General features: G+C 41.8%; 2 protein-coding genes across 4 annotated transcripts in view; one reads left to right on the top strand and one right to left on the bottom strand.

Annotated features, from left to right (window-relative positions):
* The window catches only part of PSMA5 (proteasome 20S subunit alpha 5), a 32,003-nt gene extending 21,772 nt beyond the window's left edge, over positions 1 to 10,231 (top strand). Inside the window, exons 8-10 of the mRNA XM_068134850.2 lie at positions 6,328 to 6,430; positions 6,512 to 6,598; positions 9,794 to 10,231. Of these exons, the coding sequence (XP_067990951.1) occupies positions 6,328 to 6,430; positions 6,512 to 6,598; positions 9,794 to 9,871 (268 nt within the window). The 3' untranslated portion in view covers positions 9,872 to 10,231. The remainder of the gene's footprint in view (positions 1 to 6,327; positions 6,431 to 6,511; positions 6,599 to 9,793) is intronic.
* A 414-nt stretch (positions 10,232 to 10,645) lies between these two features.
* The window catches only part of LOC137439118 (synaptophysin), a 94,126-nt gene continuing 89,008 nt past the window's right edge, over positions 10,646 to 15,763 (bottom strand). For 2 of the 3 annotated variants that reach the window (XM_078768064.1, XM_068134833.2), the window contains 4 exons: positions 14,432 to 14,565; positions 13,639 to 13,834; positions 12,437 to 12,640; positions 10,646 to 12,347 (listed from right to left, as the gene is read on the bottom strand). In XM_078768064.1, the coding sequence (XP_078624190.1) occupies positions 12,186 to 12,347; positions 12,437 to 12,640; positions 13,639 to 13,834; positions 14,432 to 14,565 (696 nt within the window). In that variant the 3' untranslated portion in view covers positions 10,646 to 12,185. Of the gene's footprint in view, positions 12,348 to 12,436; positions 12,647 to 13,638; positions 13,835 to 14,431; positions 14,566 to 15,763 lie in introns of those variants that run through there. The other variant, XM_068134839.2, reaches the window with a different exon arrangement.

The raw sequence follows: 15,763 nt of genomic DNA, 5'->3' as shown, positions 1-15,763 counted from the left end.
GGTGTTTTGTTGGCAAAATATAATAAAAGGTCAACATTGGAGCAAGACCTTTTTCTTGATGGCCAAAAACAATTTACATGCAGTAGCTTTATTTAATTGTTATTCTTTTTCTCCTTGTAATTATTTATTTTCTTCACCTGTCTGTCTTTATCTGTATGTATTTTCATCACGATTGATTTTCATCTCCACCTTTTTATGTACTTGCTGAATTTCTCTACCCATCTTCATTTCATTTTGCTTTTTCTCTCCCTACCTACCTCTAAATTTACTCTGTGGATATAGATTATGTTGCATTAACACAATAATGAACTAAAATAAATCATGTAACTGTCATCTTGGATTCAGGGAAAGTTTGATAACATGCAAGAACCACAGTGCGAATCACACAGGGCCGGCATAATAGGCACGCTGTGTGCACGGCACCGCACTCGGCAAGGATAGATAGACAAACTGTAAATAAATCATCAATATAATCTCCCTTTTGGGAGCAGGGAAAGATGGTGTTTGATTCGAAAACTGATACATTACATTTCACAAACAATGGAAACAGGTTTGGTATGCCATGCTCTATGGAAACAAAATGGCATGTAATTACAAGTTGTCACGATTCTGTATAGATATAGGGACTCTACTTGTAATACCCTCAGTCCCTCACCAACCTGGAACGACGCTACACACTTGCATAGATAATTTGCACCCACCCCCTCCCCTCCTCTCCCACTTCCCTAGTCCCCTCTAGAGTCCCTTTATAGAGAGAGTAGCGACAACTAACGATTTGACGCCATTTTGAGTCCATTCAGTGCGGAGCCGCCGTATGGCGCTAGTGCATTGAACCGTGTATTCCATTATGTTCTCTATGTATGAGAGATGGGAATGGTCTTTTCCATGTTGATAATGAACAAATTATGTGAAGATGACAAAATAGAAGATTTATGACAACTAAGAGCCATATGATAAAGAAGAAAATCACAGAGCTGGTTGTGATTTAACAGTCACAGACAATTAGAACCATGACAAAGAAGGAATGAAAGACAGGTACACGTGCTGCTTATTTCAGCCTCATTTTAATTTCAGGGAGGCGAGAGCGAGACTCGAACTCTCACCTCCCTGCTTATACATGTACATGTACAATACAATGTTAAGAGTTATCTTTGTATTTCTGCAGTTGTTTGACCTTGTTTATCGTGTGTGGGTATATATTTGTGTTTGTTTAATTTTCATATTTAAATTATTAATCTAAACTTTGCTGCATGTTGCCGATCATATATTAATCCCACCAAAAATAGATTAGCCCCCCGGCTCTCTCTCTCTCTCTTCTTCTTCTCCTTCCTCTTCTTCTTCTTCTTCTTCTTCTCTCTCTCTCTCTCTCTCTCTCTCTCTCTCTCTCTCTCTCTCTCTCTCTCTCTCCTCTCTCTCTCTCTCTCTCTCTCTCGCTCTCTCTCACATACACACACACACACTCACACACACACACACAATAAATTGAAAGTCACAAACACAAGTTAATGTCCTCACACATTCAAATCAACAGAGACAAATACATACATTCAATGCATGCCCCCCCCCCCCCCCTTTCTCAGTTGTGGCATACAACTGTATCACTGGCATGAATTGGTTTCTTGCAAATTCTTTCTGAAGCATCATTGAAAATTTTGAATGACAATAATCCTATCTTCCATGTGAAAGTACAAAAAATAAAACTTATTTTATTATTTGTTTTACGAAGGTCTCAGAGACCATTGTGAAAGGCTTTGAACTCATTTACGATTAATACTCAAACCGTGAACCTGTAACCTTCCACTTTTATAGCAAATTACATAATTTTGTTAAAAACAAAGCATGTCATTCACTTGTTGGAGTACTAACTACCACAGGCAGGAAAGTGCCTTTAGCAGAGGGCATTGGGCAGAGGGCATTAGCAGAGGGCAGCCCGTGTGCGTGGGTTAGACCAAACATATCGTATTGGTAACCGTCACATGCAGATAAGTTAACCGCGACATGTGAATAAGGTAACCACTACACCTTCCCCTTCAAGTGCTAATTAATCCACGAGCAATGGATAACAAGCCTGTAAAGCCAAAGCAAAGGCCAGTCTCACTCGCAGCACACAAATATACGCATATGGGACCATTACCACCATCACACTGACCTGGCAGAGAACTGACAAAGAAGTTACTTTCCATCCAACACGACTGACTCTGTTCTCCCAGATTGTCTGTCTTTTAGCATCTGATGGAAATCTATACATCTTGAATCCCTTCTCCATTCTATTTGTGCACCCACAGGCGCTACAACCTGTCATTTTGTCGTAAAATCGATGTAAAACACGAATGAGAACGCTGCGTACAGCGGGAACGTTAAAACGCTGACCGATATGCGTCCGATCCTGATCCTGTCCGCGATGGACTCAAAATGGCTCCACGCAATCACGTGACTAGATTTTCCCGGACCCTCTATGTCGCAACTCTGTATATAAAGGGACTCTAGTCCCCTCTCCCCCACCCCCTACTAGTGATCAGGTGGTGTGAAAACAGGAAAGCGTACTTCAGAAGAAATGGATTCCATGACTTTGCTTGTAATCGGAAGCAAGCTCACTGACCGCTGGCCTTGGCTCTATTTTTGCAACTTTATTTTGGATGGAAGTGATGTTTCCTGACTTCCATGCAGAAGGGAGGTGGCCAGGAGAGAACAGACTGAATATGATGTATAGAGAGGGAGCAAGAGCAGCATCGCAGGATTTGAGAACATGGACACTGGTGCCATCTGGACCCATCACTGAAGCAGGGGCAAAGTCAGACAGAACTTTTCTACCTTCTATGGTGAGAAAGCCAGTCAAGTGGACAGTGGGTATGTCAGAGTAAGCTGAGGACAGAATGGAATGGGTTGGTTGGTTGGATACAGATTTGGTGGCAGACAGTTTCTGCTTTAACTTGAGCAGAGTCTGCAGTAAAGACTTTGAGTGAGGGACAGGATGGAGGAGGAGCATACAGTTGAGACATTTGACAAGGGACCACCATTGCTTGGAGAAAGGAAACTGGTTGGAGAATGAGGCCTTGAGATTATGAAGATGTTTTCTGGCTTGTCAAAGGATGGACACTTTTTTTTTTATGAGCCTTACATAGTGACTTTAAAAATCGCCCTCGGTGGGGTTAGGCTTCCATGTTGAGAAAGCAAGCTGTTTGCCTGCAATCGTTTCACCACAGGATTGAGCGTAACACGGCTGAGATAGGATAACCGCAGATGGAATGGGATGGGATCAAACGATGCATGATATTTTGCTCTTGCACAAGTGAATGAATGAATAAATGAATGAATGAATGATCGTTTTAAGGCCATTTTTCCCCGCTAGAGCAGGGGTTAGCTCTTGCACAAGTATTCCCACATAATTGATATCAGATGCCATGCAGATAGATAGCAGATAAAGATGCCTTGTGTGCAAAGGCCAAATGCAGTCCCTGCCAGCAGGCTCATGGAAACAGCAATATTCTGTAGCAATGAGGCTGTAGCTTCAAAACAGCCAAGATATATGGTCAGAAGAGCCAAAAGTGGGAGAAGAGACACAGATGTTGGTCATTACCAGGCCGGGGACGGAGGACAAACTAGTTGCAGAAATCTGGGTGGGAAGGTATACAGTAATACCCCGGCCTACGTCATTAATTGGTTCCATAAGCCGTGATGCAACTCGGTTTTTGACGTAAACCGGGTGTAGTCTTAAAAATGCCTTAATGAAGACAAACACCGTAATTCGTAAAACTAGAGTAAATAACTGGAGGAGGCTGCGGCTTCGCCCTGAATCTTTGCCGCTCCCCGTCGGGAGTCCCTCCGTTGTTTTCTATCGGTCGGGTCTTCTCCTCGAACGGGGTGATCGGCACAGACGTGTCGACCGTGAGCTGGCTTGTGTGCCGAGTGGCTCCGCGGCCCGCTTCACCACGGCGTGCTTTACCCAACGTTTCCGAGCAGTTTCACCGGTGGCCGTGTCGTGTCGTCTGACGAACGAACGAGCTCAGGGTTCTGTGAATCTGGCCGCCCCGGGGATCGACACTCGCCTCCGAGTCGTAGGCGTGCCCCGTCTTTCCTCGAGCGGCCGAAGTCGCTTGCTTCTTTATTTTTGGACGATGCGATATACGCAGAAACCACGACGTACAGGCGGGCATTTGCAAATCCGTGCACATGTGCACATGCACACGTCGATCGGTTCTTTACAAGGATATGCATCAACAACTTGGTACTCTCTGCACCACAGATGTAAATTTCCAAACAATTTACCTACTCCCTCTACCTAACTTTAAACTACCCTCCCCGGGTATTCGTGAAGGGGTCCATCCTCCCCCATCCACTCCTTCGCACCATGCACTCCACACCACTCAATCCACACACCATTTATTCCCACACACCAAGTATTCTCTCCATTTATCCACTTGCACCCCATGCAAGTTAATCACTCAACACCATTACACATGTCCTCAATACACCACTCATACACTTTCTCCGGTCATCCCAGACCATTGCCTCATTTCACCAAGTTCAACGATAACCAGATTCTCACACACACAACCATTCTCGACCAATGCCTCATTTCACCAAGTTCATTCCAAAGATCCTCATTCAATTCCTCATTTGCGCCTAAAGCTCATCCTCATACTCACACACATGATACACCAAGATACACCAAGGGCGGCTTCAGCTTGAAGTCGCTGGTGCAATTACCCCCAAGCATTAGCGTTAGCCGCTCCTTCACGACTTTATAGCCTGGCATGGTCTTCTCCTCCTTCGAGATAAAGGAGATGATGATGTGGAGAGAGACCACCTTTAGAGGCCATTTTTACCCGCAGAGCAGGTGTTGGCCTTTTTCGGGCACCGTGGTCCCCTTTTTGAAGCAATGTTTTATGGCCGGATGCCCTTCCTGCCGCCAACCCTGTTGGTCGCCTTTTTGCAACACACAGGGAATTACCAGTGAACTGGTACTCAATTTGCCGACCTCGGAAGGATGACGAGCTGAGTCAACCCCCCTGGCGTTAATTCAGCGATTGACCGGGATTCAAAACCAGGATCCTCGGATCCCAAGCCGGCACCCTAACCGCTAAGCCAACACCAGGATGTAGGAGTGACGTAAAGTCGCACATAATGACGTTCGCTGAACTGAAATTTACCCTAGAAGAGTGGCGTAATGTCGGATTTGAAGTAGGTCGAAATGGCATAAAACGGGGTATGACTATATGGATTGGGTGAGACCCGCAGTTGCTGACTTTAGCTGCAACTCCAAGACTGGTTGTTGTACAGCTGACATTGCAAGTTGAAATTGTCAGAGGAACAGAGGTTTGAATGGAAAAATTGGTAATGTAACGGACTTTGAATAATGGTGGACCAGTGAGGGATGAGAAGTACTAATGGACCAATTAAAAGTAGGTATTCTCGTCGGTGGCCCTGGCCATCATAGGATTATTATTGTCACCATTTAGTTAGAGAATTGTTGTTGTTCATGGCCCTCCCATCCTCATCTGTTCTTTAAGGGTATATATATAAGTAACTCGAACAGAATTCAGTGGAGCACATACCTCCGCCAGGCTGTACAGTTTACAATTTGTATCCTGCCTATAGGCCAGATCTGCATCCAGATCTCAATCACTCAATTGTGAAGAATCACTTCAAGGAAAAAAAAAAATCGTATCAAATCGAATCCATTCGTCCTTGTCATATCATCCTGTCCTGCAAGTTTCATCCGAATCCATGCACAACTTTGAGACATCGTGCTTACAGACAGACATAGACAAGGGTGAAAACCCAACCTCTGTCCACCTTTGGTGGTGGAGGTAATTAAATGACCCAGCTCCATCACACATTTTCTTGCAGCAGATATGCTATGCAATTAGGCCATGTATTCGGGGCTATTTGTTAAACTCCACCATGGGAAATTATTGCATGCAACTATTTTGTTGTACAGCGTCACCATCTACCTTAAACCACCCTTGTACAAAAATGTTTGGCTTTACAGCAAAGCCAAAAAATGGAATTGTATACAGAACAACGGTTGGATCATCTGGGAAAAACATGGTTGTGGTATTTTTCTACAACAAGGTGAATCACAATCACTTGAACAATATCAACACCATGGTTTTCTCAATGCTTTACTCTGAAACAGGCTGCACTTTTTAATTTTTGGGCCTTTGGGTAGTTCGATTTTTATTTACTGTACTTGTAACAAATGTGACCATCAATTTACCACCACCACCACCATTGTACTTTTGTTGATCTGTGGTGACCAGCCAGACTCATTTATTCTTCCTCCCGCAATCTTTCCTTTGCCTTCCTCACAACACGTACCTCAAGGTATCACATGGATCCCTCAGGAACATTTGTTCAGTGTGATGCACGTGCCATCGGCTCTGCCTCAGAGGGAGCACAGAGCTCTTTGCAAGAAGTTTATCATCGGGTAAAAGCTTCCTTCCTTCCTTGGTTCACACCATTTATTTATTTCCTTCATTGCCCTTAATTCAAAAACTCTTCTTTGCAGTCCATGACTCTGAAGGAAGCAATAAAGTCTGCACTGACAATCCTCAAACAAGTAATGGAAGAGAAATTGAATGCCACCAACATTGAAGTAAGTCAGACTTTTGCTCTTCCGCAACATTGGAATCGGATTTACAGTAAATGTTCTCATGGGTTGGCATTGTGATCCCGAATAAGCAAATGATCGATGGTTGGTTAGAGTTCAGTCGTCGAGATGATGCTGGGATCATTGCATTACAAAATAAGTAGCCCCGTGGGGGTCTGACTCATTTCCCCACAATGATTTTAATAAATTACCTGAAATTAAGGCAAAACCTTCCTTTTCAACCTCTTATAGGGGGCAGATCCAGTTCGGGAGCACAACTATGAGACCTTAATATTCGGATGTTGCCCACCACTGTTAATATTCTCATGTACTTTGTGATGAATATGTTGGGGGAGGGAGCCTGTGGCCCCCTTTACAGGGGAGATATGGTCATAGGGAGCACAACTTAAGGTTAGGGCATGGTCATAATGCCACATGGCCAGTTTGGTCTGGATCCAGTCGTTGGTTTGAGATTTTTGAATGAAATACCAATACTAGGAGCAAAACCCCCTTTTCACTCCTTGTACAGGAGCACATCCACATGGGCAGCACAACCCCATGAGACCTCACTGTCCTCATGCATCATACCAAACTTGGTCGATAATTGATATTTTTGTTAAATTTTAGGACAGATGGCCGGACACCCAACATTGTTATTTCGGAGAAATAACCTATTGAAGGCCTTGGTTAAACAAGTTAGGTGACCCAATTTAAGATTGGGTTATTTAGGCTGACTTATTTATATACTTATTAATATACTGACTTATACATTATTTAAACATCAAGATTTGTTTAAAGCTGCAGCAAAAATGTTTGGAGTGCACCATGGTAATAATGGACAAATGGTCTAATTTCCTCACGTCAGCTCCCAACCCTGTGCCCTCGAGCTGAACCTGAGTACACAGTTTGCAAATTGTTAGATTGGTCCAGGGATGTGGAATTGCATAAAAAGAAAAGGCTTCATATTGATACTGGCACACACAACTCGTTCATATATGTACAAGAAAATATTTCCCTTGCAATTTACTGTGTAGATTATGTTCGACAACCCCCATCCTCAGTCTCATTCCAAATTCTACGAAAAACCCAGGAAGCATTTTTCTTCTAGTAAGTTGCATTTACTATTTGGCTTGATTCAAAACCATCGCTTGCGTTTCTGCCCAAACACTTGACAGCCTCAAAATTAAACATGCAAAACGCCTTTTCTTTCAATATTAAACATGCATGTAAAACGCCTTTTCTTTCAATATTAAACATGCTTGTAAAACGCCTTTTCTTTCAATATTAAGCATGCATGTAAAACGCCTTTTCTTTCAAAATTAAGCATGCATGTAAAATGCCTTTTCTTTCAATATTAAACATGCATGTAAAACGCCTTTTCTTTCAATATTAAACATGCATGTAAAACGCCTTTTCTTTCAATATTAAGCATGCATGTAAAACGCCTTTTCTTTCAATATTAAACATGCATGTAAAACGCCTTTTCTTTCAATATTAAACATGCATGTAAAACGCCTTTTCTTTCAATATTAAACATGCATGTAAAACGCCTTTTCTTTCAATATTAATCATGCATGTAAAACGCCTTTTCTTTCATTATTAAGCGTGCATGTAAAACGCCTTTTCTTTCAATATTAAGCATGCATGTAAAACGCCTTTTCTTTCAATATTAAGCATGCATGTAAAACGCCTTTTCTTTCAATATTAAACATGCATGTAAAACGCCTTTTCTTTCAATATTAAACATGCATGTAAAACGCCTTTTCTTTCAATATTAAACATGCATGTAAAACGCCTTTTCTTTCAATATTAATCATGCATGTAAAACGCCTTTTCTTTCATTATTAAGCGTGCATGTAAAACGCCTTTTCTTTCAATATTAAGCATGCATGTAAAACGCCTTTTCTTTCAATATTAAACGTGCATGTAAAACGCCTTTTCTTTCAATATTAAGCATGCATGTAAAACGCCTTTTCTTTCAATATTAAGCGTGCATGTAAAACGCCTTTTCTTTCAATATTAAACGTGCATGTAAAACGCCTTTTCTTTCAATATTAAACACGCATGTAAAACGCCTTTTCTTTCAATATTAAGCATGCATGTAAAACGCCTTTTCTTTCAATATTAAACGAGCATGTAAAACGCCTTTTCTTTCAATATTAAACATGCATGTAAAACGCCTTTTCTTTCAATATTAAACATGCATGTAAAACGCCTTTTCTTTCAATATTAAACATGCATGTAAAACGCTTCTTTCAATATTAAACATGCATGTAAAACGCCTTGTCCGTCGCACCTTGGAGCGAAAGGGGGACTATGGTTTTCCCCTCCGTCCGTGCGTAATCGAAGTACCAACGTCTAATCTGGTATGTGGGTGCAACTAGGCATAAGGAAGAACGCTATTGAAAATTGGGTCGCCACGTCAAAATCCAAGATAGCCGCCTTGCGTCTTCCACTGTCAACTCATCACTTCACCGACGGGGGACCTCGGCGCAACGCTCGTCTTTCAATATTAAACGTGCACGTAAAACACCTTTTCTTTCAAAATTAAACATGTAAAACCATTTTCATTTGAATTGAACTGCACCAATTAACTAATTAATGCATTTTATCATTTAATATACACTAGAAAAGAAGACCTGTCACTTCGCTGATGGAAATACAAATCTTTGCTGCGATGGTGAGAAAAAAAGAAAAAAAATCCGAGATCCTGCTCTGTGCAGGGATAACCAATGTCACGTGTTTGCATTTGCAGTTTTCACACACATGTCCATGTACCCATTTAAAAAAAACAAATTGCCTCACAAACGCTTCTGGGAGTTACCCGAATCCACCTTAGTTGGATTTATTGAAACCCGTTCATCTGTTCTCAAGTTACAACACGACAAACAGACACGGCTCCTTTTATAATATAGATTTTCAAAGTAAGACTTAAATGAACAGTTTTCCCAGATTTTGTTGGCAAGTAAATGCTTTGAGTTGCTGTCATACAATCGTTGACCTTGCTTTGACCGTTTAAGCCGAGTGACAAGTTGAGTGATTGTCCACCTATAAGCCATCCAACTCAAACCATAATGCTGAAATTGTATTTTATGCGAGTACTGTACTTACCATTTTCCAGCCTTGCAGTGCAGTTGCAAACAGTCCACCGTTGCATTAAGTTACACTTTTATTTTGTTTGTTTTGTCTGTTTTTACACAGTTGGCTACAGTTGAGCCTGGAAAGCCATTCCACATGTTCAGCAAAGATGACCTGGAAGTGGCAATCGCTGATATCTGAGCCATACAATTTTTGCATAAAAAAATGCCGCAGCACATGTGAAGGTGTTTAATTATGGTGAGACAAGGCAGCATTGTATGTGGCTGGTGCTGGTTACCCCGTTTAAAAATTGCTCAAATGCCACTTAAGTGAATGGTAAAACGGCTTCAAACTTGACATCATTCATAGTAATTGGCATCATCTGAGTGATGACATCTACTGCAAATTGGACATTTTTCAGAAAACGCTTAAACTTGTTGCTGGGAATGTTTTTACTGGAGCCCCAATGTGATACTGTTGTTGTTACCACTCGACCATGGCAATGCCTGTCAGTTTTTATACAATAAATGCTGGCATTCTGCCAGAATATAGTCTAGAAAACAGTATTCTTCCCTTGAACCAAACTGCAAACTCGGGCATTTTAACAACCATCCGTTACACCGAGGACAGGGTGGCAGGATAGTTGAGTTACACACACCCAGCTGACTAGCCTGGGTTCAAATCCCAACTCAGCCATAAACTCTCATCCCTGTGTTTCACAAGCAGAGCGACTCAATGTGTATGCCATGCCATCCCTCGGATGGCCGTTAAACCTGGGCGTCCCGTCTGCCTGGATTTTTGGTAGACAGACCCCATGGTGTCCTTAGCTCACCTACTCTTCACTATCACCGGCACTGTGGCCAAATTAAATTCCTGCCCTAACGAGTAGGCATTGCATCAGCAGCACAGCCACATGCTCAGCCAATGATGCTGCACACAAACAAAGAATAAACCCAGGACAGAACGGGGAACAAATGAAGTTGCAATTCAAAACTTTTAATTTGTGTGACATGTAATCAAAGCAAGCAGAGGTTAATAACTGCAAACATTCACAACTCAAAAAAAATTTACAAAGCAAATGGCAAATTTTTTTTTTTTTTTACAGAATGATTGGTTGAATTCAGTATCAGTAAATAAAGAAGCTGAAAAAGAAAACAGTTGCCACTAAAAATTTATATCATTGGTATGCAAGAACTGTCACAGCAAGGTTGAAAATACTGTTTAGGTGACTAAATTCAAAGAAACAAAAAGATAATATATGACCTTTGCACAGTATTGTTCTGTTACAACAATCGAATCAACTTTTCGAACAGGATTGTCGTGAGCAGGAACCACTTAAGGCTTTGCAAATGGCAATTTAAGATCAGGCACAAACAGTTAAGCAAGGCACTTACTGCTACCACTAGTGATTGGAAATGCATGTTCAGTGGTAGCTTTTGTTTACAAAGAAGAAAAAAAGCCAACTCGGCAAAAGGCACGTTACACGACTGGATTAACACGGATGAAGACTCCCTTTCATTACCCATCGAAACGCCATTTCCAATGAGCTGCTTCGATTCCAATTCCTCGGCTGTTTTGGCAAAAAAATTTACCAGCATATTTAAATCAAATGACCAAATTTCACAGACAAGGTAAAGTGGAACAAAATTGGCAAAAGAAAAAAAATTTTTTTTTTTTAGTCACCAACCTCCAATATCCTCACACAACTTTAAACTGTTTCACCCAAATAAACAATAAGGCACTGTATGGGGGCAAAGACTGGAAAATATCTTCAGCTTTCCGACATTTGATTACATGAGCGCAAAGGCACATTGATGCGAGTGCAGGCATCCGAGGATGTGAGATTTTGCTCATCAAACCAAAGTAACGATTTCAGGAGACCACGGAATCAAATGAACCTAGCACCAAAAGCCTTGCATTATAAATCCCTTATAAATGGCACAGTGCTTTGTCATAGTGATCACAAGCAACAAAATCCAAAAGATTCCTCAATTGAGGAGAAACAACAAAGCCCCCTCATTCTGCCCAAGCTCCACCCCTCCAATCAATGCTACAGCAAAAGCCAATTTGTATTATAAAAGGTAAAAGCAGATTGGCTAAGCCTTCAGACTTGGCCAAACAAACAAACAAAAACATCAAAGCCAAGCTGCTATTTCCATTCCTACCTTTGCCAAAACAAACCTATTCCAGCACTCAACCACCCTTCAGATTTCTCCACCACAGCTCTGTCATCCTAAAGTAAAACCTTGTGAATCACAAAGCCCGCACTACGTTTTTCCTTTGGGTGCCAGAGCTTGCACGAATGCAATATTGAGGTGTTTTATTCATTCCCAACCCTAAGAACCCCATTACCACACCAAGTACTCTTACCCAGAGCAGGCACTTTTGTGATCAAATGCTTATTGGCCATTCACAACATGAAAATTCAATCCATTCCAAGTATGGAAGATCACAACTGCAATCTTCCAGACCGAGCTTTCCTAATGAGCTATCACCATTTGGTAGCTGCTTGGCTTTAAGACCCAAAGCTTGGCGTGCTGGAGACTCCCCGTGCGGGTTGTTGTCCCTGACCAGGTTGTGAAGGATCTGCGAGTGGAGGGGACGAGTGCCAAGGAGTTTCCTTGTAAGCAAACCACAAGTTACCACCCCACAATATGAAGTTCAGGAAACCAAACACCTGCAAGGAAGGAGAGTTAAATGAGAAGAGGTATAACAGAAAAATTTACAATTACAACAATGGATGGATAAATGAAGGTTTATACGAACCACGGACACGTTGAGACGAGACATGGCGAGACCACCTACGGTACATTTGATACCATCGATATGCACGGCGTGCATATCACAAGCCGGAATAAGCTTCATGATAAAATCCATGGCCAAAGAGGTTTTCACATCTGCCAAACCCTTCGCCCAGCCAGCGGAGCTCACAAGCCACAAGAAGAAGAAGATGGCAGTCACCCAAAAGTCCTGCATTGCAACACGCAAAATACACACACACACACACACACACAGAGAAATAAAAGGCTTGTGTGTGTGTATGTGAAGCCAAAAACTGATATTGTTCGTTGGTCAGTTCAATTAGTTATAATCCTGTTCATTTGTTTAATTTTGTTACAGTTGGCCATTTGAGCTCAAAACAGATCCCCATCAGCAGTAGATCTAGAAACCAAAAAAATTCCACATCTATTATTTTTCTTCCACTAACCCTTCAAAGGGACTTCCATTAAACGTAGGGGCAATACCCCTGATGCTCACCTGGTAGAATAAACAGTATACTGCAATAACTAAAGGTATTTTCAACCAATTTCAATGGTAGCTGGAAGACAGGGCAGCATGTGGAATCATACCAACATAATCATGACTTCAAACAAAGAAAAAAAAATACCCATTTTTGGGGGCAACCCCTACACCCCCCTTCCGACCCCGTGTACCTCCTCAGACCCCAATTTTTCCAATGCCTCGAAAAAACATTGGTACATCACGGATCATGAAGGTTGTGGTGAAGTTTCATCAAAATTGTGTGTGCAGGTTCTGAGAAAACAATCAAGTTCTGAAGATCTACCTAAACCCCCTTAGACGCCAATCTTTTTAAATGCCGTGAACAAACTTTAGTGACAACACAACAAATATCATTTGTGGCAAATTTGGTCGCAATCCCATCACCAGTTTCGGAGAAGAAGTTTCAAGTGTTTATGGACGGACGACACGCCATCGCATAAGCTACCCTGAACTTCGTTCCAGGTGAGCTAAAAACAAGCTCTTCCCTCCAAAAATGAGCAGTTTACGAAATACCGATTTATTTAAAATTGAACTGCACTTGAAGAAAATTATTTTACAAAAGAATGTCCTTTCCAAAATTCTTAAGATTCCATGAAAGGTTATTGTGCTCATCCTCAGTTGAAATTTTTTTAGCACAAAATCCATTCAACAAAAGTGGATGTGCACTATGTGCATGTAAAACGTACAATCAGTGGACCACGGTGTTCTTTGTACTTGTCTTGGTAAAAAATGTAGATCACCAATGCTGCCATGCAGTACAAGAAAGCAAGTACTGCCAATGTCACGTAGAACTCTGCCGAGGGAGAGAAGTCTCCGATGAGGTGGATGGTGTCGGCTCCTTTCTCAGAGCAATTCTTCACATCAAATGAGATGAGGTTCAACCTGCAAGAAATGGTGGACGATTTTGATTATGGCTCCGCCAGAAAGCAGTTTGGTTGGTAATATTACATCATTGTGGGCTACATGCATTTCGTTTTGAAAGTTGGGCATTTTTCACATCGTCCATCAGGTCACAACCGAATGTTTCGTTTTGGCATAATGGTGTCAGATAGTTGAGCAAGGGTGACAGCTATCACCAACTTTCCAATTGATCGATAAGGATGTACCACACTTTGTGGAGCGTTTGTGCTGACGAAGCAGTTTATTGGCAAGACTTGCATTGGTAATTTACCATTGCCTTCCCAGCATTGTTTGTCCATGCTCTGTCCTTTTAAATGCTGAGCATCAAGCAAGGAAGCAGCATGTACCATTTTAAGTCTTTGCTATTACTTGGACGGGGTTTGAACCAATGACCTCCCAGACTGAGCGGGCACTAACCACTTTTGAATCGAGTTAGCAAAAGGGAAACATTCCTTTATTCTTGAAAAAAAATAATAATAATAAAACCAAGAGAAATTACATGAAATACACAACACTTACTCAAACATATCGACTTTCAAATCAACAAATCGTTCCCATTTCCCAGATGTTGCTACATGCCTGAATGGGTATCCAAAGTTGATGGTTTCGGTTGTATTCATGACAGTTTTGTTTTGCAGTCGTGGACAGTACACACCGACCTCCAGGCTGCCAGAGTAACCACCACAGGTCGCAAAAGAAAATATGGCAAAAATCTGGACAGGAGAGATTATTGAGTCAGTCAATGGTTGTTTTTAGACAAAACTAAATAGTAAGGGCATTTTATGAGATATTTCACAAATCTGTTAACTAAATTGTTACCAAAAAATTTCTTCACCAATATGTTTGTAAAGGTGTGTAATAACACGTGTTAAAATGTTGAAGTTCAACTCCCGTGGGAAACCCAGAAAAAAAGCTGTTGAATTCGGGTACCGGAAAAATTATTTTCGAGAATTTTTTTTTTTTTTTTATCGGCCCTTAAGTAACTTATGAGGGGTCAAATAAGGGTTTTTCATGATTCTGAGTTGATTGTTAACATTTATATTTTCACTTTTACATTTACACACAAAGTAGCTTTTATTTCACATACATATATAATACTCAAGAGTTATTTCTCATTCACAATGTCAGAAGTTTCAACAGTCATTGTCTATGTCTTCAGACTCAAAAACATCATGACTGCAGTTTCTGCATGTAATGCCATTACAGACTCCACAGGCCGAGATGCACGTGACCCCATTCTTCTTGCAGCTGCATCGCCGGTTGCTGCAATCTCCATGACAATTACAGCTCGTGAACTGCAATAGCTCCTCAGGAGCCGTGGGGTCCAGTGTTGGAACTGGCTCATACCCATGCACACCTATTGTTCATCCATAGTCACTGGGGTTCAGAGACATGCTCTGTAGAAGGATCCAGTCCCGGGTCTGCAGGTAGGCACGGAGTGAATGTTGTGCAGCTGCACCCTCTGTTGGAGGTCGAGTCTCTGGTTTGATCACCCACCCCGCTGCCCAGAGTGTGTCACCTGGAGTTTGGAGTGGCTGATCATGAGCCAGGGAGGAGGAAAGCTCAGCGAGGGGGAGAAACATGATCGTGTTCGTTCCTATCTGTTTCCTGTTCGTAAATGGAATAATCTTTACTTCAGTTCCTCTCAGGATCTTAGCTTTGTCGAGTGCCTTCAACTTCACCCGGGGGAAAGCTGCTGTTGTCTGTGGATCTGGCAAAGGTGGTGCCGGAGAGGTGACTTCGATCCAACCCATTGAGTGAAAGGGAGTGTTTCCGTGAATAGAGACAATGTTTAAATCTATATTGTCTCCAACAAACTGAGTGACTGCATTGTTTGTTTCCCCAACCTCCATAAAGACCACCTGATCATTACTTGACAATTCACTTTCACTGGCTGGCACTTTGGCTGTC

Source organism: Myxine glutinosa, chromosome 1 (genome assembly GCF_964187855.1).
Source record: "Myxine glutinosa chromosome 1, kmMyxGlut1.1, whole genome shotgun sequence".
Lineage (NCBI taxonomy): Eukaryota > Metazoa > Chordata > Myxini > Myxiniformes > Myxinidae > Myxine > Myxine glutinosa.
This window is presented reverse-complemented; position numbering and strand designations above follow the sequence as displayed.